The following is a 23,538-nucleotide window of genomic DNA, read 5'->3' on the forward strand; positions in this document are numbered from 1 at the left end:
TATAAAGTTGAAACACTTACAGATGTGAGCATGAAATGTTCCCAAATGAATCCCAAAAATCTACAACTATTGTTGGTTGCGCATTTCTTTCTTGAACGGGGACATGCAAACACACGGAATTTATTTTTCTTCATTTGTTTATGTATACATGCCTGTATACTGTAAAAAATGTCATTTCAGCTAGCATGTTATTTTAGCTAATTTAGCTAATCTGTAATATCGCTAATTAAAGATGTAACCAAATTTAAAATAAAGTATATTCTCATAATGAGATTGTTGATACTTTAGCTAAATTAAGGTTCAGTTAATTCGTGCATGCATGGAGTAAAAATCGCTAAAATGGCATTTAGCTAGTTATACATGTTTTACAGTGTATGTCTATAAACGTGTATACAGTCCGTAATGCTATAACAATAAAAACAATATTTGTTATTATGTCCCTGTGCCTGTCTGCAATACGTACTATGTTTAAAATGAAGTATTTGTTATTTAACACATCTATCTGTTTGAGATGAGCCGCATATTATTTGGACTTCTTTTGTTTACCAATAAATTCATCCATTCCATTTAATGCACCAATAAACTTCAATATAGTGAGAAAAGATCTATGTGACATCCATCTGCAATTAAAAAAAACCTAACCAATAAGTATATGTGTAAATATTCATGTAAAGTCTACTAGTAACGATTAATGTGTAATGTACTGAGCTCGGGAGATTATTATTTGTCGTTTGCTGGTTGACAAGTCAGAAAACAATACCAACGTAATGAGAGGCTAGAGGGCAGGATAATAGTCGCACCATGAACTTCTCCGGTCGCGACATCGAAGATCACATGACTATGTATCGATCTCATCAACTGATATTTCTAGGCGGGTAATAGTAATTAAAATGTTACATTCGGTTTATCGCACGCTTGTATGCATGCCCGCATTACTGTTGTGAGGGGACTTGCATGGTTACTTACGATTTCAACCAAACGCTGATATATCCGTCTTTTGGCAATAGAAGAACCTCTTGGTTCATCTGTACAGCGTCCACAACTTTGTCGGCTACGTACTGTGGTTCCAAAGCGGGTGGCGCTATTCCTTCTCTGAAGAAATGCATACAAGGAGAGGAAGGTTCAATGTTTCTTCTTAAACATATTAATTATACATGTCGTAAGCACAGTCAGCTGGCGCACACGTGATAATAAAATAAATGCGATATTTACTATATGGGGCCGCCATCTTGAATGCGGCATAAAACTAAATAAGAGACAAGTTGTCATCTAACTGTAAGACAGTCGCTGATTGGCTGCTAAGCTGGAATGACAATTTTTGGTTTCAAATACCCCAGGAAAGTTTTCTATATTCTTCGTGTAATTAGGTGGTCGTATTTAATGAATTTTTTCACACAACAACGACAAATTCGGCCGAATGTTGTTATTGGTTGGATATTACACCAACGGATCGTATTTCTGTGAAAGATTGGCATTTTGTCCCGATTTGTAGGAATCTGAAAAACGCGTTTCACAACTTGTCTCTTATTTACTGCTATGCCGCATTCAAGATGGCAGCCCCCATATATAGTAAATATCGCATTTATTTTATTATCACGTGTGTGCCAGCTGACTGTGGTCGTAAGTGTATGTGACCGTGCCGATTTCTTGTGGTCAATGAGAGACTAATATGACACATTTTAAAGCCTATTTTTACGTGTATAAAAAAACTTGAACCAACTTTGGCAAGCACCGCCTTGTTAATGTTGTTATAAATTATCTACAAAGTATGACAGTGCCCTTAAGCTAGGCTGTCGACAGTCCTCGGGCCTGGTGTAAGTGTGTATCCCAGACATTCAAACGCAAGGGACTTTACTGAGCGGTAAACTCATTTTCTAGCATATTTGATAATTTTGATATAAAACAATAAGGCGTGAATTAACTTAAATTAAAAATAATGTTTTGTCTGCATATCTGTATTCGTTTATTAGTGTACGGTTGTACATAAACTCGGCTACGTAACAATACTGTAACTTGTAGTTAATATGTATTCGGTTATGTAGGCTTTCAAACATTACTGAGAATTACAAACCTGACTTTAAACCCGTCAAACATCTTAGTGTTAATCAAATACGGCTGCACCAATGTCATTTTAATCCCATCATACCCTTCTTTAATAAATTCGTAGCACAGTGATTCGTGTAGCCCAACTGCTGCGAACTTACTAGCACAGTATTCGACCATTCCAGGTGCTCCGATAGAACCAGCAAGACTGGCGATCGTGACGATATGTCCATGATTGTGAGTTACCATAGAGGGCGCAAATGCCTTGACGGACTGAAAAAATGAAATAACATTAAAGCGGGAGGGTCGCCACCTGCGCACGTGCGGGAATTGAGTCTCAAACGACGATAACAACACACGCTATAAACGCAAAGGCTCACGGATAGACGCTTGTTTGTAAACAATGACACGCTATGGCCATTTGACGCATGCGCAGGTGACGACTCCCCCGCTTTAAATTAATAATTGACAGAACTGGCGAACATTGTAATCATTGTTTACTTTACTTTATGTCTCCTCCATGCCAGCAGTCGAAAAACAACACCTGAAATCTTGCACTGACTACGCACACATCCGTATACGTATCAGGTATAAGGTGTGTGTGTGTGTGTGTGTGGGGGGGTATTCACGAGTGCATTATTTAGTAAAACATATGTAGAAGTTTCACCACAGAAAACAGAGTAAACTAATCTGCAGTGTATGCTGGGAAATGCTAAGTTCTTTGCTGTCGCACATTTCGTTTCTGTAAAATATTTCATTTTCGCTTGGAATTAATTTTCGCCATTTGCGTGAAGGAATGATTCAATGAAAATACAATACAGCGAGTATACTTGTTTTCTGCATTTTACATTCAACTCGTCAGAAATCAGTGAAAATAAATTCCTTATAAAACACTCAAAAGGTCTTTTCAGCGAAAATTAATTCCAGCAACAATAAAGAATTTTACAATAAATGTTTTTCCAAAAACAGAATATTTAATCAACCAACCCCTAAATACACAAATAGCACAGCAAAGTGAATTTACATACATTTCTGACAATATATTGCTCCCATATTTATAGTTTTATTGTGCTTTTAAGACTTGTTTGTCTCTAGTGTTTCGCCCTTTCTTTATTATTTAAGGTAGCGAGAAGGGTTTGGTGATGTTTTTGATTAAAGCATTCTCTGTCTATTGTCTCTTTCAGAACCGTATACGTAATTTAGCGTATACTAGTATATTTCAAAAGCCTAAGTATAGAGGGACAAGTTCGCACAACCTAAAGAGTCAATACGTTTACGTAATTACCACGTGACCACGAAAAGGCAAACCTTGTAAAAATGACTAAGTCCGCGATCGCGAGAGCACAATGCGGAATTTTCGGGTGAAATTTGCGCAAGGCATTGTCTGTAATCAAGTCCATTGAAATGCGTCTCCGATAAGCAAATGATCTATTCTTCCGATTTCTACGCAGGTTTGTTTTTATTGTCCCCTAATTATTCCATACTTGGCACCTTTAACAGACTACTATTTTGTGATAAAGCATTTTCTTAAAAAACCCAGACATATTTCGCACCATCATTATCTTTTGAACGATAACTGCGAGTTTGAATGTCACTAATTTTAGCAACGTTATTTCTCAATTTCGATCTGTTGAAAACCTGGGATGATGTATCAATGTCTATGGTAACCGTTTTATCAATTTTTGAAAAATCAAGAAAAAAGTGAAAATTTCCCTACAATACAGTTTCTTCCACTAATTGGGCGGATTAAAATATGGTTTTATAAAGTACACGTATTAAAAATGTAACAATAAAAAGAAAGTTAATGGCTCTTATATATAATGTATTGAATACACAGAAAAACACACACTTAAAATCTGTTTTTGATGCAAAGTGTAAGACCTTAAGTTTGTTTAAGACACAGTCCCTCTATCACTATCTATCTCTATCTATCTATAGAGGGACTGTGTTTAGGATGTTTGGTACGGTCCTAACGTAGCAGCGTGGAGCTTGCAGTGAAACACACCGGGATCTAGTATAGCCTAGATTTTACCCAACAAGCTTTGCGAAATTGCAGTTTTTGCTTTGTATTTCATGGTAGATAATCAGATTTACTCCCATTTACCTGTCAGCACCCACGAATATATTCCCTAGCTAATTATAGATATGTCACAATGTATGTTCGTTTAGAAATCAAGCCACTGTGGGGGTAGATGTGGCTGCGCAGCAAGAAGTGTTCTCCTTGCTGCCAAGTTTCGAAGGATGACATCACGTAATCAAACAATGTTTTATGAATATTTATTACGCTTTCGTTTGGAATTACCTACACAAAACGTAAATCCGGGGTTCATGCGTACTACAATTGTCGTAGTTACTGTATTGAATGAATTACTGTTATGTTTGAAAGTGAACATGTGTAGATAGGAACAGCGTTGTCGCCCATAAAAAAAAACAAAAAAACAAAAAAACAAACAAACAAAAAAAACAACAAAAAAACACATCGCACATGGATGCCGTTTTTGTCGGTTATTTACTGTCATTCTAAGCCCATTTTTTTTACAAAACGAACGTGGCCTTCAGGTAGCAGTTAACAATAACCTACTTTGCTCCCACGGTCTCGGTAGCATTCAATTCAATCCACGTAATTAACCTCCATGGCGACCTTCGTACACGTTACGGACTATGAATGGACAACGATGTTGTGCTCTTTCAATGCGAAAAACAGGCACACAATAGCGATGAATAGGAATGCGTGTTTGTATCTACCTAAGAAAAAAATTTGGGTTTGGTTTTTTTGTGTGTGTGACCTTTTTCATGGTTTTATCTCGGGGATAAATAATCTAGCCGTACTGTTAATTCTGTGCGAAAGTTATATTTATTTGAAGGGCGGCAGTCGTCGCGCAGCGTTCTACTCGATATGGGACTCATAGCGACGTATACAAAGCGTGTAACATACATTGTTTATTTACATGAAATTCGAACACGCGCTGCGCGACGACCACCGCCCTTTATGTTAAAACTCACCCAAAAGTTTGAAATTGCATTGACATTAATAGTCTCTAGTATCAGTTCATCGGGACAATCCAACAGATTCTTGCCTGCCACGACCTCAGCATTATTGACAAGTATAGTTACGCTACCAACATCTTCCTTGACTTGTTCAGCAAAGCGGTAAACTTCGTCTTTATTTGTCACATCGCATCGATAACCGTATGCCTTCCCCCCCCCCCCCAGGGCAGTGATTAGTTCCGCTGTCTCGTCGTTACCATCTTTGTCGATATCCCATAAAACCAATGTACACCCACGTTTGGCAAAATTAATTGCCATCAAACGACCAATGCCACCACCAGCTCCAGTTATGAGCACTATCTCGCCTACCAACGGTTTCTTAGTAGGCGGCACGAAAAAACGAAAGACTCCGACTAAGTTGAACCATGTTATTTTCAGTAAACCAACAATTGCTTCAAAGAACAACCACATGACTGATGCGATGCACATATGTATTTTGATGGGCAAAGGAATATTACGTCCTGCATCAATACATCAAACTCTCAACAACTTGACATGTGCGTGCGCATGCGCCCTAAGTTTTACAGTTACACAGTACGGGTACTGGTATATGTGTAGCGCCCTCAGACTTCTTCCCTTTGTTGTACATAAATAAATTAAAAATTACGTAATAGCAAAGACGTACGGAATTACACTATGTATAAAGGGCAACATTTACAAAATTATGATAGGAACAAAAACACAGTCTGCCACATATGTCTTCGGTTTTTTACCACAATGTTTATAATCATCTTGTAGTCAAAATACGATGGCAAATCTTGAATTGAAATACATTTTATTGGACAATGGTTTTATCTAATTCACGTGTAACAGAACAGTTATATGGAAAAACACGATGGTGGTTTATTGAGAGGTAGACTGTGTTAGTAACTAGTAGCAACAGATGAACACATACAGAAATACATAATTCCAGGGTATTTATAATCTCGGAACAAACGTGCGAAAAAACACAACAAGAGGTAGCTGCGTGATATATATGACGGCAAAATATATGCAAGGCGTTGATTGGTCAATAAGTCACTTCGATTCTGTGATTGGAGGAAATTAAAACAATCTGATAGGCTGAGAGAATTATCTCAGAGCCCGTGACGTAACGAAGTCATGAAAACTGCTTCTCTAAAGTTATTTCAAAATATTTCAGATCCAACAAAACACTTGAAGGATCACGTGATCTTAAATGTGATCAACCCTTAATATATTCCAAAATGCAATATGTGATATCAATATTATCACAGTTTTATCTATCATTAATCAAAGAAAAAAAAAATGTAAAAGCTTTTGAATTACATATTTTTTATATCGTGTTTAAAGTACAGTAGACAGTACAGCGGAGTATCGATAGACGCGAAGTCTGGTCAAACCCTGGGAGCTGCTATGTTTGTTTTTATTATTAATTTCCTAATATGGTAGCATGCAAATACACAGTGCAATACCGCAAAATTACGGCACGCTATGACTTATGGCGTTACGGTGACAGATGTATAATAATAATGGTTTATTCTTTGTGTACAGCAATAAATTGTTAACATATAAAAGATTTTAAAATAAAAAAACAAAACAAAAACAATCAGAAGTCAGCTCACTCTTTTCTAATAGATGAAATAATATACAAATAATCACCAATGTGTGTAACCATGGTTTCTTCAGTTGTTCTCATTAGCTAAATAAAAATCTGGTATTTTGGCATGCTCTCATTTCTAAAAATGATTTGGGTTGGGCATGTCTCCATTCTCTGTTTCTCTGATGTATGTTTACTAACTCTATAACGTGTCATTTGTGATTTTTTCTTTTAAAATTGAGTTTAGATGAATAACTTTCAAAAGTGTAGAACTACTTGAATTTGGCAACATCCCAAGTTTGTTTTTTTAATGTCGTTTTTATTTTGTGAGTGATATAATTTATAATTCTCTCTCAACTCATGATAAATTGAAATGCTGTTCTAAAAATGCCTGTTTTTAAAGTGTAAATCCTACTCCGTGAATGCTACTGCACAACACTGCCTCAAGATGTCTGGAGTGTTAATGATTGTCAGGCTAGGTGGTATGCATGTTTAGTTTGGGTGGTGTTTGTACACCATACACGATAGTGACCAGGGTTTTTTGACCTCTGACCATCTGACCTATGTATGTTTTGAAATCAACGTGAATGTCACTGCGAAGCCATCTCGACTATTTTAAGATATTGATTTTGCTGTTACTACCTACCATCGCGTCACAGAAAAGGTGAGTTTTGCCAAAGTCCATTATCACGATAGTTCTGGATTTCTATGAGTCAGCTTGAGAACTATTAGAGCGTAAACGTGTGCATTTATTTAACAAAGGTTAACTCGTAATGAAAATGGTACTAACATAAGTCTCGTAAAGGCAGGACAGAGGCATTCAATATATAGAGGCCTCAAATAATAGAAATATCCGGATAGTAAACGCGAAATATACTCGTATTTGAATGTGTCGAAAACTAAAATCACCTCCCCATTTCAAAATCACCTTTGACCGTCTCCCCTTCAATTACCCGACACGCATATTATTGACGTTTGCAGGACGTTAGGTTTGGGCGGTCCATAAAAAAACAGTTTATTTGTTATCTTCAGAACAATCTTAATGCTGATAGTGGGTAAGTGATTACTCGTTGCTTAGGATTAAATTGACGACAGTGTATATGAATTATGCAATGTATAGGTGATGTACAAATAAATGGTATTCAATAGACCACTTTGCCGGAAGTAAAAAATGCTCGAGTCACAGGCGCTCGGAACGTTTTTTGGATAATAAAAATGGCCTAAAGTGGGGTCGTCATAATTAGCCAATCGCCGGTAAATTCGCCTACTACTCATATAATAACACAAGGTAGGAAAGCGTTGACACCATGACATCGAAATTGTCCGAAAATAACACGATTTTCAAAATTATATTTCGTCCTGCTTCACACAACTCAAGCATGATATCGGTAGAAACTAACGGTCTACTTATATTACCTTTACTCGAACTGAATGCGCTAGCGCTTGCAATTTGCACTTACAAAAAAAAAAGTCAGAAGAGACACAGTGACACTCAATGTCCAGAACTGTCGCCTAGCATTTAAAAAACAAAATCATAAATTATCACCTCGACTGGTATTTATAAGATTGTACATGCTCCCTATCATACTAAAAAATGGTTACAAGATTTATATAAAATGAAATTCGTAGCTGTGAAAAGGTTGACACTATTTTTGTTTGTGTGGGTCCCCATTAGTGAATCTAGGGTGGATGTGGTCTGTCAAGTGATAACAAGTATGGACTATTTTCTGAATCATATGAAAATTCTATTTTTAACTCATCAAAAATGCGGTAAATGCGATGATTTTTCAATGTGCATACTATCATCATCTGAATTTAATTTATGAACTCAATTATGATTTAAATTTATTTTTACATTTAAAATACTGTCTTAAAATATATAATCCCCATATAGTTTATAAAAAAAAAACATAGAAAAAACTTAGAAGCCTTGCCCTATAATTTAAATAACATTGTTACTTTTCTTACAATGGTGAACTTGTCAATTTATTCATATTTCTAGGATCCAATGATAATTTTCCCTGTAAGACACTGATTGGTATATGCGTGCGAATATCATGTTTAGACACGTACAGACCTAGAGCCAGTTAATCGGAGATACTATTATCCAACTGAACTTTATATTTCATTATACACAAATTGTTCACTAAATTCACATTGTGAAGGCGATATTGTAACCTTTTAACGTATGCTGCCTGTATAGGTAAGTAAATTTGTTATTCAATTCTTTCACATCGCATCCATTTTGAAAACACATGTGGAGTATAAAATTTAGTTTTTAAATGCATTTAATGATAATCAAAAATTAAAGACGACTTTAATTAGTCACATGTAATATAATGGGTCAATGATAAGTATTCAAAATCATATGTGCAGTTGGTCACAGTAACAACATTCAGTTGTCTGTCAATGTGCTATTTTGTTGAGGAAATTGGCAAAATACTTTCAATAACTGTGATATAAAAATAAATCCATTGAGCAAAGCAATCAATATCTTTTATCTTCAAAAGTTTGATATAATTCGGAATTTCAAAGTACCCCATTAGTTGAGGTATATCATCGTTATGCTCTGTGTCACCACGAACTTGTTTGAGATATGGCATATATAGGAAAGTTTTATTCAATACATATTAAATGTAGCCCATGTATCTTGTTCAGGTATTGAATAGTCCTAATATGGAAAATTAAATTAAAACTGCATCACGTATGGCATCATCATTTGTCCCTACTATGCGGAGAAGCAAACACTTTTTTTGACTTTATATTATGATGTAAGAAATAAGTGTACAAATATAATAATTTTGCATGTCATGACAATCTGATGTAACTCTATGTTTTATTTGAATCTCCATTCAGATAGCATCAAGGACATAAAGAAATGCAATGATGGCTGACGACTTTCCTGAGACCTTGACCATTCTAACAAAAAAAACCTTGTCTGGTTAGTGACTGGTCTAAGTGTACAATTTGCCAGGTTTCGGCACTCGGACAGCTTAGGACTGCAACTCCAGCAGGACTAAAGTCTTTTAATTGTGCATATCTTGCTAGAAGAGACCATGTTTATCGGAGATTACAGTCTTTGGATATTGATTCATTATTGAAATTGTCACAAGTACATTATCATGCACGATGTCACCAGTCTTACTGCAGCAAAACCAACCTAAAGCCATTTATGCATCAAGAAAGAAGTTCCAGTCCTTGTCCAATGGCAGAACCTAGCACATTCATGGACTCCAGTCAGTGTGCAAGCTTGCGCAATCAAAGATCTACCCGTCAGCCTTTTAACTGGAATGTGTGTATAATATGTCAGAAGATGTATAACAAGAAGGACAATGGTCTGTCTCAAATACTAACTAATCGAAGTGGCTGATAACAAGGAAGATGACAAGGATGATGTTGGGCTAGCAATGTCCATATGACATATGACAGGATCAAATCAGGTAGTATCAATGGTACACAAGCTAGCACACTGTGTCAGTTGTAAAGACCTGGAGAGAATTGACACTGCTATTGCAATGGATCAACAGAGGAAAGCAGCTGCAGATAATTCCATCAAATATACAGCATAGAAATTTTGTTCAGTTTGCTGCAGACAATGATGATATCAATGAAGAAACATTAGATGCGAAACACACAACCCATGGTAGTGTATCAGCGCCAGAATCCAGTAATTACGGAAGGCTGTTTTGGAATAGTACCAACTGAGATGCAGGGGAAAATAATACCATCTAGACAACGAGAACTTAGTAACCCAACAATTTGTCACATAATCCTACAGTGTAATCGTCATGGAAGACGTCCTGATCCAAATTTCTTGGAAAAGTAGACAGTAAATGGTTTTCTGATATTGAATCATGTCAGCAAGCTGCTAGCATTGATTTACAATGGCTTATTGTTAGGTGTTGTCCTATCAAGCTATTTGAAGTTGAATTTGAAAGGCTTACTACCCAGCAAATCCCTGGATGGACAGCTTACAATGCAATGATTTCCTCTACAGTACCAAAAGTAACATCAATTGGGTACTGCCCAATGCTTCCAGCATCACCTACTGAATGGAGCACTGTGTATACAGTGATGACAAATGTGTGCAAGATGTCTAGGATACTTGGGCAAGATTACAGTGTCCTGACATTCGACAAGGCTATACACTGTAAAGCCAAAGAAATTCAGTGGAGGTGTACTGAAGAGTTTAACAAAACAGTATTGAGAATGAGTGGTTTCCATATAGCACTGACATTCCTGGCGGTGATTGGAAAGCAATATGCTGACAGTGGTATTGAAGACATCCTTATAGAATCACAGGTGTATGGCAGCAGTACAACAAGTAATCTACTGAAAGGCAAAACTTACAATCGTAGAGTAAGAGTTCACAAACTGGTAATGGAGGCCCTGTTCAGACTAAGGTGGCAGGCATTTTGTAAGTGGATACAAGGCAATGAGATAGATTGTGATGTTGATTTCATCAACGACAAACTTCAAGAGTGTTAGTCTGCTGTTTTGAATGATAACATACATAGTCTGGAAGTAGCGCTCTCTCAGTTAAGTGACGCCATCAATATTGTGCATGATGCATTTAACAGATTCTGCATTACAACAAGTGCATCATCACAAACATTCACTTTCTGGAATGATTACATCGAAATGGTTAATATCCTATTGCTATTGCGATTCATAAGAGCTGACCAAGCAAGCAACTGGGAACTACATCTGGCAGCAGTTATAGAGATGTTACCATTATTCTTTGCCTTTGACCGTACCAACTATGCCCGATGAGTGTCAGTGTATATAAGTGACATGAAGCTTCTATCAGATTGTTGACCCGAAGTACATGCACAATTTGTACAAGGGAATCATGCTGTTGCTCGTTCCACAAATAAGTTTAGTGAAGTATGGACAGATATGGCACTCGAACAAACAGTAAACCGTGATAGTAAGGTAAAAGTTGGAATTGTTGGGTTTACTTTACGACCAGGAGCCCTTGATTTATCACTGCTCATGAACGCACATATATCACAACTTCTATGAAAGTGATGTGTGATATGGTGGGAGACACAAATGCAAAGCACATAGAGAGACATAGGAATGAAAGCAATGGATCAGTTTGTGGAAGACAGACTAAATACAAACAGAATACAAGAGTACAAGAGCTGTACAAGAGTAGATATCATTTTCGATAGATACGATGCAAAACACTCCATCAAGGCTTTCGAGAGAGCCCAAAAGCAATCCTCACAGAGCTATGAAGTTAAAATACATGGCCCTAACACACCGATACCAACACAGTGGAGTAAGTATATTGGTAATCCTCACAGAGCTATGAAGTTAAAATCCATAGCCCTAATACACCGATACCAACACAGTGGAGTAAGTATATTGGTAATCCTAGAAATAAAGAATAACTGGTAGACTTCTTATCAGAATCATGGTGCAAAATGGCACAATTGTTACTTGAACCAGATGAGAAAATTATAGTTGTAGGAGTGTTCAAGGATGGTCTTATTGCTCGCATGGCATCTACTGGTGGAGTTGTTGATGTCGAAGATCTGTTCTCATCACATGAAGAAGCAGATACCAGGCTTTTACTTCATGTTGCACATGCTTCAGAAAAATACCTTCAAATTGTGGTGTGGTCTCCATATACCGATGTTGCAGTACTCTGTGTATACCTCAATCACTCCTTGGAATCTGTCCAAGAACTATGGTTCCATACTGGCGTGAAGGATAAATCTCGATTCATACCCACCCATTCCATATCTGATGCATTAGGTCAACAATTGTGTAAACTGTTCGCTGACTGTTGCCAGCAGTACACACTGATTCCACCAGTCTTGCAAGAGTTGGCAAACTTAAGCCATGGAAGCTTGTCAGGAATAACCCAGACACGTTTGGAAGCCTTATGGACTTTGGCACACATTTTGATATACCTCTGATGGAACTGACATCAATAGAACTTCTGATAACCATTATCTATGATGGGACATCTGACTCGGCAGATATGAATGGTCTGCAGCATAAACTTTTCTGTCACACACATGCAAAGTATGAAGCCCTTCCACCAACATCCGATAGTTTAGAGCAGCATTCCATACGTGCAAACTACCAAACTTATATATGGAAGCAAGCATTGGAGGCTCAGCCAGTCATCCACTCCGCTATTGGTAATGGATGGCATTACAGTGGCGATGGTCACATGTTTCCGACACTAATGACACAGTCACCTGCCCCTGAAGCTCTTCTAAAACTCATTACATGTGGGTGCAAGAAAGCAAAGTGTGAGCAAAACCGTAGTTGTGTGAGACAAAGAATGGCATGCATATATGACTGTTTATGTATGAGTGGTGATGATTGTAATAATCCACATAAAGTCGCTCTTAGTGTTGACCCAGAAGAATCGAATACAGCGGACGACTCTGATATGGATATGGACATATAAAATACTTGTGATATTAGCTGTGATGATAATGGCATTATTATTGTATAATTGTATATATCTTGTACATGAGTCATATGTATTTCCATATTGAACTGTATACAACTAATGTATGGCAGATATACACTGTCGAATTATTTTTCTATTATTTCGTGGAAATCTTTATTTTGTCATATGTCTTATGTTTTGCATTTCATAACTTTACTATACCATGCAAACTATCATTTCTATTTTTTCCTTTGAAATCATTTTGCGAAATTATTTAAGTTCATCAATTAGTACATAACTTGGAAAATTGTTTCTTTATTGGTATGTTAATATAGTAGTAACATAATTATGACCTGTGTAAGTTACTATCTAGTAAATCAACAAACTATGCCAAAAATATATATTCAGTGCATTCTTAACCCTTTAACTAAGGGGAGACCATTAAAAACTCGGGAGGCGGTGATGGCAGAATTGGAAAAAAAAAATGCACAGGAAAAATCATGGGAAAAAAATCCTGCAAGGTTCAATAACAGGGAAAAAATTGTTGTTTTGTTAAAAACAAAAAATAGCACTAAACTAAGTGAAGAACAAAATATGTTGCACAGTTGTTCTGCCAACCCCCCAGCTTTTCCAATGACTCACTCCTAAGCAATACTATGTACAATAACAATAACAATTGTTATGTCAGCAATGTCAATAACAATTGTTATGTCAGCAATGTCAATAACAATGTTGGATGGCTGGAATTTATTTTTACTCATTAAACACAACAATATTCAAACCAGACAATTTTCGTTATTTTATGGTGAAATTTAGAGTTTGTCAAAAATTGTTTTTTCAACAGAGTACAACAACCTTCAAAATCTACACCTTGCTATCACTTTTTAGTGACACCCCCCAAATAAGTTGCCAAAGGACACTTCTATGAAAAAAACATGGTTGTTGCTTTTCACAAGGGGGAGGGGTGTGCTACGTCTGTGAAAATTTTCACCCTGGGCCCTAAATTGGCGTGAACCCCAAAAGATTTTGAAACTGTACAGCGCCAGCAGCGGCGACTGTCCCCGGCTCTATGTGACAAGGTCGTATGATTTATTGAATTACTATATAGATAAACCGTATATGTTCTTAGTTGTTCACGATAAATCTGATTCTGTTTCTTATGCGTAACAGAACACCAAAGCAGGCATTTTTTTAAATAATTTCAAAAACACTCGAAACGTTAACGGACATCAAGTATTGTATACACTAAATAGTGTCATATAGGTATTTTGTACACTGTGCATCGTCTTCCTGCACTGTGTTCCACTAGGCGCCTTTTAACCTCCTGAATAGTAACAGTGAATGCCGCAACATATCCCCTTCAAAATTAAAGACGATATTATTTAGTATGAATCAAGATGAGAAATGGAGATGAGGACTGCAGAGGGCGCAGAATTATTTTTCACTCGTCTAAGCCATGATCAGGAACGTTTTTTACGTTCGCATAAATTGTGGTGGATGGAAGGGTCCAAAGTTACCTTCAAAAAAATTGTGACTAACAATCAACAATTAAATCTACCATGACTATAATTGTTGTTAACGACGTTCGCGGGTATTTATATTATTAGGTCCATCATTTTGACAGTATTTTTTAATGTTTTTTATACAAAACCAACACATAATCATATGATCACAGAATGACTTTCTTTTAAATGATCAAAAAACAACAGGAAAACGGTGATGTTTGTGCCATTTTAACAGACAAAAACGATCTCGCTAAATTTGAAAATATAATTCAATGTCAAATCGCCAAACAATAATATCAAGTTATCAAATTGGTATTTCTGTCACGAAATATTAAAGGGCGGCAGTCGTCGTGCCGCGTCCTGTTCGATATGGGACTCATAGAGACGTACACAACGCGTGTAAAATACATTGTTTATTTACATGAAATTCGAACACGCGCCGCGCACGACCACTGCGCTTCAAGTGATTCTGTTACTATACTATTCCCTTGAAATAATATCTTTACATGAATGTTATGAACACCGATTATGTTATCATTGTTTCCACTGAAACAAATTATCTTACCATTATTTCCATTTAAACCAAGTATGTTATCTTTGTTTTCACAGAAACTAATTGTATTGTTAGCTTTGTTACAGCTGGGACCAAATACCTAATTATTGTTTCTTCATAAACTACTAATTGATTCCAGTCGTTAACTATTTAAATTGTTACAACTGGAACCAATTATGTTAAGTTTTTACCACTGAAAAGAATTATGTCACCAATGTTTCCATTGAAAAGAATTATGTCACCAATGTTTCCATTGAAAACAATTATGTCACCACTGTTTCCACTAAAACCAATTATGTTACTTGTGTTTCCAACTGAAACTATGTTATCATTGTTTTCACTGAAACAAATATGATGCTATTCACCGAATATATACCTCAAAGTTAAAAGTTCATAATTGCTCATTCTTAGCTCAAGTAATGGGAATTCAAATATATGACATTATAACGTACTGTTCATTTCAGCGAATGACATCGACATTATGAATAAGAATATCGCACCGAGTCATAGTTTCATGAGGAGATGGTTCAACAAAACGTTTCCGTTATTCTTTGGCGTCATACTTGGAGTAATGCTTACAGAATTGGTGAGTAGAAAGTAGTTACTACTAGTTATTCAGAAGAGAAAATGATCAAAATAAAGCAGTTCATGAAATATATAATAATAAAAAAAAAACGTTGAGAAAACAAACATATAATGGTCGGGAAAACCCACAATGTTGCAACGAACTGAGCGTAGTGTGTAGGGAAATTTGACTCTTGACGGATAACTCTTAACCTGTATAAAATCGACCCAAATTAATACACGTTATTACAAATAGTCCAGCTTTTTTCATCAACAAGGCAATTTGAGATAATGTCTCGCAGCCCATTTCTCTTAATCACTAATACTCACCGATAACACTCTAAGGCTGGACAGAGTAAACATGCGATCGGTCAAAGGCTGCAACCCACGGTATGACCACGTTGAGAAATTGCCAAAAATAAACTAAATTATATATGTTTATAATGTCTACCTAAAAATGCAAGTTGTCAGCAAAGCCAATAACAATTGTTATGTCAGCAATGTCAATAATAATTGCTATGTCAGCAATGTCAATAACAATTGCTATGTCAGCAACGCCAATAACAATTGTTATGTCAGTAATGTCAATAACAATTGTTATGTCAGCAATGTCAATAACAATTGTTATGTCAGCAATGTCAATAACAATTGTTATGTCAGCAATGTCAATAACAATTGTTATGTCAGCAATGTCAATAACAATTGTTATGTCAGCAATGTCAATAACAATTGTTATGTCAGCAATGTCAATAACAATTGTTAAGTCATCAATGCCAATAACAATTGTTATGTCAGCAATGTCAATAACAATTGTTAAGTCAGCAATTTCAATAACAATTGTTATGTCAGCAATGTCAATAACAATTGTTATGTCAGCAATGCCAATAGTAATCGTTATGTTAGCAATGTCAATAACAATTGTTACGTCAGCAATGCCAATAACAATTGTTATGTCAGCAATGTCAATAACAATTGTTATGTCAGCAATGTTAATGACAATTGCTATGTCAGCAATGTCAATAACAATTGTTATGTCAGCAACGCCAATAAAAATTGTTATGTCAGCAATGTCAATAACAATTGTTATGTCAGCAATGTCAATAACAATTGTTATGTCAGCAATGTCAATAACAACTATTATGTCAGCAATGTCAATAACAATTGTTAAGTCAGCAATGTAAATAACAATTGTTATGTCAGCAATGTCAATAACAATTGTTATGTCAGCAATGTCAATAACAATTGTTATGTCAGCAATGTCAATAACAATTGTTATGTCAGCAATGTCAATAACAATTGTTATGTCAGCAATGTCAATAACAATTGTTATGTCAGCAACGCCAATAACAATTGTTATGTCAGCAATGTCAATAACAACTGTTATGTCAGCAACGCCAATAACAATTGTTATGTCAGCAATGTCAATAACAATTGTTATGTCAGCAATGTCAATAACAATTGTTATGACAGCAATGTCAATAACAATTGTTATGTCAGCAAAGTCAATAACAATTGTTAAGTCAGCAATGTAAATAACAATTGTTATGTCAGCAATTTCAATAACAATTGTTAAGTCAGCAATGTCAATAACAATTGTTATGTCAGCAATGTCAATAACAATTGTTATGTCAGCAATGCCAATAACAATTGTTATGTCAGCAATGTCAATAACAATTGTTATGTCAGCAATGTCAAAAACAACTATTATGTCAGCAATGTCAATAACAATTGTTAAGTCAGCAATGTAAATAACAGTTGTTATGTCAGCAATGTCAGCAATGTCAATAACAATTGTTAAGTCAGCAATGTCAATAACAATTGTTATGTCAGCAATGTCAATAACAATTGTTATGTCAGCAATGCCAATAGTAATCGTTATGTTAGCAATGTCGATAACAATTGTTACGTCAGCAATGCCAATAACAATTGTTATGTCAGCAATGTCAATAACAATTGTTATGTCAGCAATGTTAATGACAATTGCTATGTCAGCAATGTCAATAACAATTGCTATGTCAGCAACGCCAATAACAATTGTTATGTCAGCAATGTCAATAACAATTGTTATGTCAGCAACGCCAATAAAAATTGTTATGTCAGCAATGTCAATAACAATTGTTATGTCAGCAATGTCAATAACAATTGTTATGTCAACAATGTCAATAACAACTATTATGTCAGCAATGTCAATAACAATTGTTAAGTCAGCAATGCCAATAACAATTGTTATGTCAGCAATGTCAATAACAATTGTTAAGTCAGCAATTTCAATAACAATTATTATGTCAGCAATGTCAATAACAATTGTTATGTCAGCAATGCCAATAGTAATCGTTATGTTAGCAATGTCAATAACAATTGTTACGTCAGCAATGTCAATAACAATTGTTATGTCAGCAATGTCAATAACAATTGTTATGTCAGCAATGTTAATGACAATTGCTATGTCAGCAATGTCAATAACAATTGTTATGTCAGCAATGTTAATGACAATTGCTATGTCAGCAATGTCAATAACAATTGCTATGTCAGCAACGCCAATAACAATTGTTATGTCAGTAATGTCAATAACAATTGTTATGTCAGCAATGTCAATAACAATTGTTATGTCAGCAATGTCAATAACAATTGTTATGTCAGCAATGTCAATAACAATTGTTATGTCAGCAATGTCAATAACAATTGTTATTTCAGCAATGTGAATAACAATTGTTATGTCAGCAATGTCAATAACAATTGTTATGTCATCAATGTAATGACAATTGTTATGTCAGCAATGTCAATAACAAGTTTTATGTCAGCAATGTTTATAACAATTGTTATGTCAGAAATTTCAATAAAAATTGCTATGTCAGCAACGCCAATAACAATTGTTATGTCAGCAATGTGAATAACAATTGTTATGTCAGCAATGTCAACAATTGTTATGTCAGCAATGTGAATAACAATTGTTATGTCAGCAATGTCAATAACAATTGTTATGTCAGCAATGTCAATAACAATTGTTATGTCAGCAATGTCAATAACAATTGTTATGTCAGCAATTTCAATAACAATTGTTATGTCAGCAATTTCAATAACAATTGTTATGTCAGCAATGTCAATAACAATTGTTATGTCATCAATGTAATGACAATTGTTATGTCAGCAATGTCAATAACAAGTGTTATGTCAGCAATGTTTATAACAATTGTTATGTCAGAAATTTCAATAACAATTGTTATGTCAGCAATTTCAAGAACAATTGTTATGTCATCAATGTCAATAACTATTGTTATGTCAGCAACGCCAATAACAATTGTTAGGTCAGCAATGTCAATAAACATTTGTTATGTCAGCAATGTCAATAACAATTGTTATGTCAGCAATGTCAATAACAATTTTTATGTCAGCAATGTCAATAACAATTTTTATGTCAGCAATGTCAATAACAATTGTTATGTCAGCAATGTCAATAACAATTCTTATGTCAGCAATGTCAATAAACATTTGTTATGTCAGCAATGTCAATAAACATTTGTTATGTCAGCAATGTCAATAACAATTGTTATGTCAGCAATGTCAATTGTCCGCAATGTAACGACTAAAGCGTGCAGCGCTGAACGATTCTTTGGTGAACACTAACAACAATTTGTTTAACAATTGTTTTCACTCAGGAGGTAACGAAATTTGCGAAGAACACGGTATATGGCCCTTGGGTTCGACCTATCATCATGAATCCAGATATAACTTATCACAGTAATTATCTAGAATATGAAACTTCTACCCCTGATCCAGTGCAATTAAAGTCGACAACTCAAAACCAGTCATTTGTATGTACCACCACTCACTTAGATATGTCATCAGCTCTCAAATCGAGGTAAGAACTTATGACATTACATTTGAGTATAAGCAAAACCGCCCAGATATAGATGTTATCAGCTCTTAAATCAAGATAAAATAATGATGGTAGTCTGCTTTGACCTTTCCCCCGTCAGCTCTTAAATTATTTGTGTATCAGCAAAACTGCCTTGATACAGATGTCATCTGCTCTCAAATCGAGCTGAGGACATACTACATTATAGTTGCTTATCAGTAAAACTGCCCAAATACAGATGTCATCAGCTTCTTAATGTATATATCATAATATCATGAATTCAAAGGCTTTGGCTACTTTGTACGCTCTGTTTTAACTAATTCATGTAGAAATTCTGCTTCGTATGGATATTGAAATAAATCAGTCATCACAACAGCACAGTTCGCTTCCATAGACATGTTAATACGATACATATGCTCGATATGTTGCCAGGAAAATAAAAAAATGTCATCACCATCAAATCAAAATGAGAGAGCAAAATAACCTCATTTGTAAGCAACATTACTGCTACAGGGATGTCATCTGTCAATGTGCAATATAATCAGTAAGCCGGGTCAACTTTTAACAGTGTTTTGAGCATTTACCTGAACACTATAATTCTCAAATCTTGTGGTAAATTGTCTGGCATATCGTATGTTACTGATGTCTACCAATGTAACTTTGAATTCTGTGATTGTTCACTAGTTGGGCTCTTTTCAACGCAACAGGAAATGATGGAATAAAGCAAGGCGAATACGTACATGTTGTTGTTGAAACACGTGACGCACGTGATCACAGAAAACATGTAGGCGGTGACTTTCTTTATGGAGTAATGAAAAACACTAAATTGAAGAAAAGTACAAGTGGTAGAGTAATTGACTATAACAATGGTACATATAGTGTATATTTTTTTGCTGGTTGGCACGGAAAAGCCACAATAACAATTATACTTTGGAATACAAAAGAAGCTATCCAATGGTTTGATACAGTGTACAGAAAATATGAACGACGCTACGAATGGAAAGGGGTCTTTCAACGTGGTAAAATTACGGAAAAAGGTGTTTGTTACGTTCTCAGAGATGAAGTATTATTAGACAAATGTGAATATCGAAATGAACATGCAATGGGAAGCACGGTATTCATGTGCGACAAGCCAGAAAATATGTCATGTGATTCATTATATCTAATACATAAAGGAGCTAAAAGCAAATTTGCCGAATCAATACTACAACCAGATCAAGAAATATTATTCCAAAAGTAAGTGAGAGTGACGCCGAGAGTGGGATAGAAGGAAATAACAGTAGAATAAGAGAGAAAAAAGAGAGATTAGAACAGAAAGAGAACGCCAGAAAGCCTTATAACTACACTAATTTCAATTAAAACATTCTCATTGAACCACAAATTGTGTACACACTGCACACTAAATACATTTCAAGACAAACTGTGAAAGATTAAATAAATATAGAATAATAATAAGAAAAATGGCAATTTAAGAAAAAGCAAATCTTACAGGAATTTATAAAAGTAATGCCTAACATATATAATTCTGAATAATCAACATTGCTCACCATTAGTATTATTACTTTTCCAGGCCATACATGACGTCGGTCATTTCTGGTAGTCCATTGGTCATTTCTATTAAAGGTGAATTACGATTGTTTTTTATGAACTCAAGAATTGTATTATAGATAAAATACAGGAGAACATGTATATAAATGTATGTATTGGAAATTAAAAAAAAAAATAGTGAAATAGTACTCAAATTCAAACATTATTTTTTCAGAAGACAGTACAAAACAGGAAGCAGTATTGGATGGTCGGCCATCTTGCAAAGCTAAATCACCTACACTGATGTCAACGGGATTTTGGGAAAACTATAATACATGGATATCCCTAGTATGTAAGACAAGTAACTGGACAGAAACCACTGCACGAACATGTCTGAGAGGTAAAACGGTTTATATGCTGGGAGATTCTACTTTGAGACAGTGGCATATAAGCATCACAGAGCTTATGAAACAAGTTAACACCCATGAAACAGATATATACAAATCATGGTCAGACACAACACATAACATTTCAGTAATATGGAAATTTCATCCCTTAATGATTGGAAGTAAATATATCCATTTTTGGGACCAACAATTTGAAACTGATGTCATTGACCGAATAGATGGGTGTAATACAGTGATTGTTTTGAGTCTAACATATCACTTTGTTTCATGGACTACAAAGTCGTACCTTGAAAGACTGAACCAGGTGAAAAAAGCTGTCATACGTCTACAAGCCCGATGTCCAGACACTGTCGTTATGCTAAAAAGTTCTCATCCAAGACAGAACGCTCAGATAGGATACGTCTACAGCGCCTGGATTCTATTTGACATTAACCGAATGTTGAGAGAACTATTTTCTGATATCGGTGTTCGGTATATAGATGTATGGGATATGTCTCTCTCACATTTCTCCAAAAATAACGTCCACATGCCAATGAACGTTATTCGACAACAAATTAATTTGTTTCTGTCTTATATCTGTTCTGATTGAGTCAAAAGAATGAATACAGATAATAACTACTTCACAAAATTCAAGCATAGCAGAATGTATTTCAGTAGTTACTGTATTGAGTTTAGTTTTATTGTGTTACTTCTCGTGTGTTACAATTGCTTAAACTTGTGCCCGCTACTGATTTCTTACCATTTGTATATTCGTGTTACAATTAGTTCGAATGAAAAGGCATAGCTATCCCGTGTATGTCGTCTCCATACATCATAGTCATTGTCAGATCTACTGCGGTCAGAAACCAATCATTATCTATAGATCAGCACGAATAATTCGGTTTTGATGATTCAGATTATATTTTTGAAGACAACGTTTTCAGAATACAGTAACGTGACTAATTGTAAAGGATACTAAAACACAATGTTAGGTTATCCAAACTGTAAAAAAAAAGTTATATATTTGCTCCTAGATTATATCACCAATACGTTTTTTAAGTCATCAAACGATGCACACAGACGAAATAGGCAATCTTATCAGTTTAATATTTTTTATGTAACTTGGCATTGATTTCTAGTGAGATTTTGCCGCATATTTCAAAATTGTGATATCATTCCAACTATAGGGGAGGTAGCTTTCGAAGGGGGGATTTGTATGATTGTTAATGGACAATGAATTTATTTGTTGAAAGCACGCCCTCTATTGTGACCCTCTTATGTTCAATTTCCCCATCATGGTCACGGAATTATGGGATGTTTTTTTATTTTGATTTCCTTTCAGCATTGATTGTGTATTTGCCATCACCATTCACACACTCTGTATTGTTTGCAAATGCCTAATGTGAAAATCTGTGCTAAAACGATGTCATACTATCATGATACCAATAACAAATCATGACGTGACGAAGCAGTTTTTTTATTTCGATTTGTGGTTTTTATTGTGTTTTTCAGTTTTCAAAAATAAAACATATGAATCATTAATTAGACATAAACAGTTTAATGCAACATGAGAGAGAGTGAGAGAGAGAGAGTGAGTGAGTGAGTGAGAGTGAGAGAGAGAGAGAGAGAGGGAGAGAGAGAGGGAGGGAGGGATGGAGGGAGGGGAGAGGGAGAGGGAGAGGGAGGGGGGGGAGGGGGAGGGGGAGGGAGAGGGAGAGAGCATAAACTTTAAGTGTTGAGGTTGAGTGCAGAAGCTAATGGAGGTTTAGAAAAGTGCGCTCAGTCCATTGTTACTTCGAAGAGGCCAAATTTACCTTCTTTGAAGAGACTACAGATGGACGCATTTATTTTAAGGTTTGAACGACCTGCTGCAACTCAGAAATGGTCGTATGACTTTTGGGCTATCTGAAGTTGATAAGAGTTTTGATGCAGCTAAGGACTTATTGATAAGAGTTCAAGTGATGAGTACTTTTGGTAATGAGTTTTCCATTTTCATAGGTGAGTCAGTTAAATAAATGGCTGAATTAGCTAATAAGTTTAAGACATGCACGTAGACAACATGTGGCAAAAACCCGATTAC

General features: G+C 35.5%; 2 protein-coding genes and 1 long non-coding RNA gene across 3 annotated transcripts in view; 1 reads left to right on the forward strand and 2 right to left on the reverse strand.

Moving 5' to 3' along the window:
- The window catches only part of LOC146734455 (uncharacterized), a 396,802-nt gene that overhangs the window by 347,572 nt on the left and 25,692 nt on the right, over positions 1-23,538 (reverse strand). The window lies entirely within an intron of this gene.
- Positions 330-5,502, reverse strand: LOC100371162 (retinol dehydrogenase 10-B-like). Its single transcript, XM_002736932.4, has 4 exons — positions 5,047-5,502; positions 2,072-2,316; positions 967-1,092; positions 330-620 (listed from the first exon to the last, which is right to left on the reverse strand). The coding sequence occupies exons 1-4, from the start codon at positions 5,500-5,502 to the stop codon at positions 524-526; spliced, it is 924 nt and encodes a 307-aa protein (XP_002736978.4). The 3' UTR covers positions 330-523.
- Positions 19,352-20,844, forward strand: LOC146734456 (NXPE family member 4-like). Its single transcript, XM_085507651.1, has 2 exons — positions 19,352-19,548; positions 20,230-20,844. The coding sequence occupies exons 1-2, from the start codon at positions 19,403-19,405 to the stop codon at positions 20,783-20,785; spliced, it is 702 nt and encodes a 233-aa protein (XP_085363777.1). The 5' UTR covers positions 19,352-19,402; the 3' UTR covers positions 20,786-20,844.

The sequence above is a fragment of the Saccoglossus kowalevskii genome, chromosome 14 (genome assembly GCF_978046115.1).
Source record: "Saccoglossus kowalevskii chromosome 14, keSacKowa6.1, whole genome shotgun sequence".
In the NCBI taxonomy this organism is placed as follows: domain Eukaryota; kingdom Metazoa; phylum Hemichordata; class Enteropneusta; family Harrimaniidae; genus Saccoglossus; species Saccoglossus kowalevskii.

Excerpts from the sequence above, each read along its gene's own strand:
- LOC100371162 (XM_002736932.4), bottom strand. The coding sequence starts at position 5,502 with ATGTGGTTGTTCTTTGAAGCAATTGTTGGTTTACTGAAAATAACATGG. Across the intron at positions 1,093-2,071 it reads TTTGACGGGTTTAAAGTCAG|AGAAGGAATAGCGCCACCCG; the intron begins GTTTGTAATTCT and ends GCATTTCTTCAG. Across the intron at positions 621-966 it reads ATCAGCGTTTGGTTGAAATC|ATGGATGTCACATAGATCTT; the intron begins GTAAGTAACCAT and ends TTTTAATTGCAG.
- LOC146734456 (XM_085507651.1), top strand. The coding sequence starts at position 19,403 with ATGAATCCAGATATAACTTATCACAGTAATTATCTAGAATATGAAACT. Across the intron at positions 19,549-20,229 it reads TCATCAGCTCTCAAATCGAG|TTGGGCTCTTTTCAACGCAA; the intron begins GTAAGAACTTAT and ends ATTGTTCACTAG.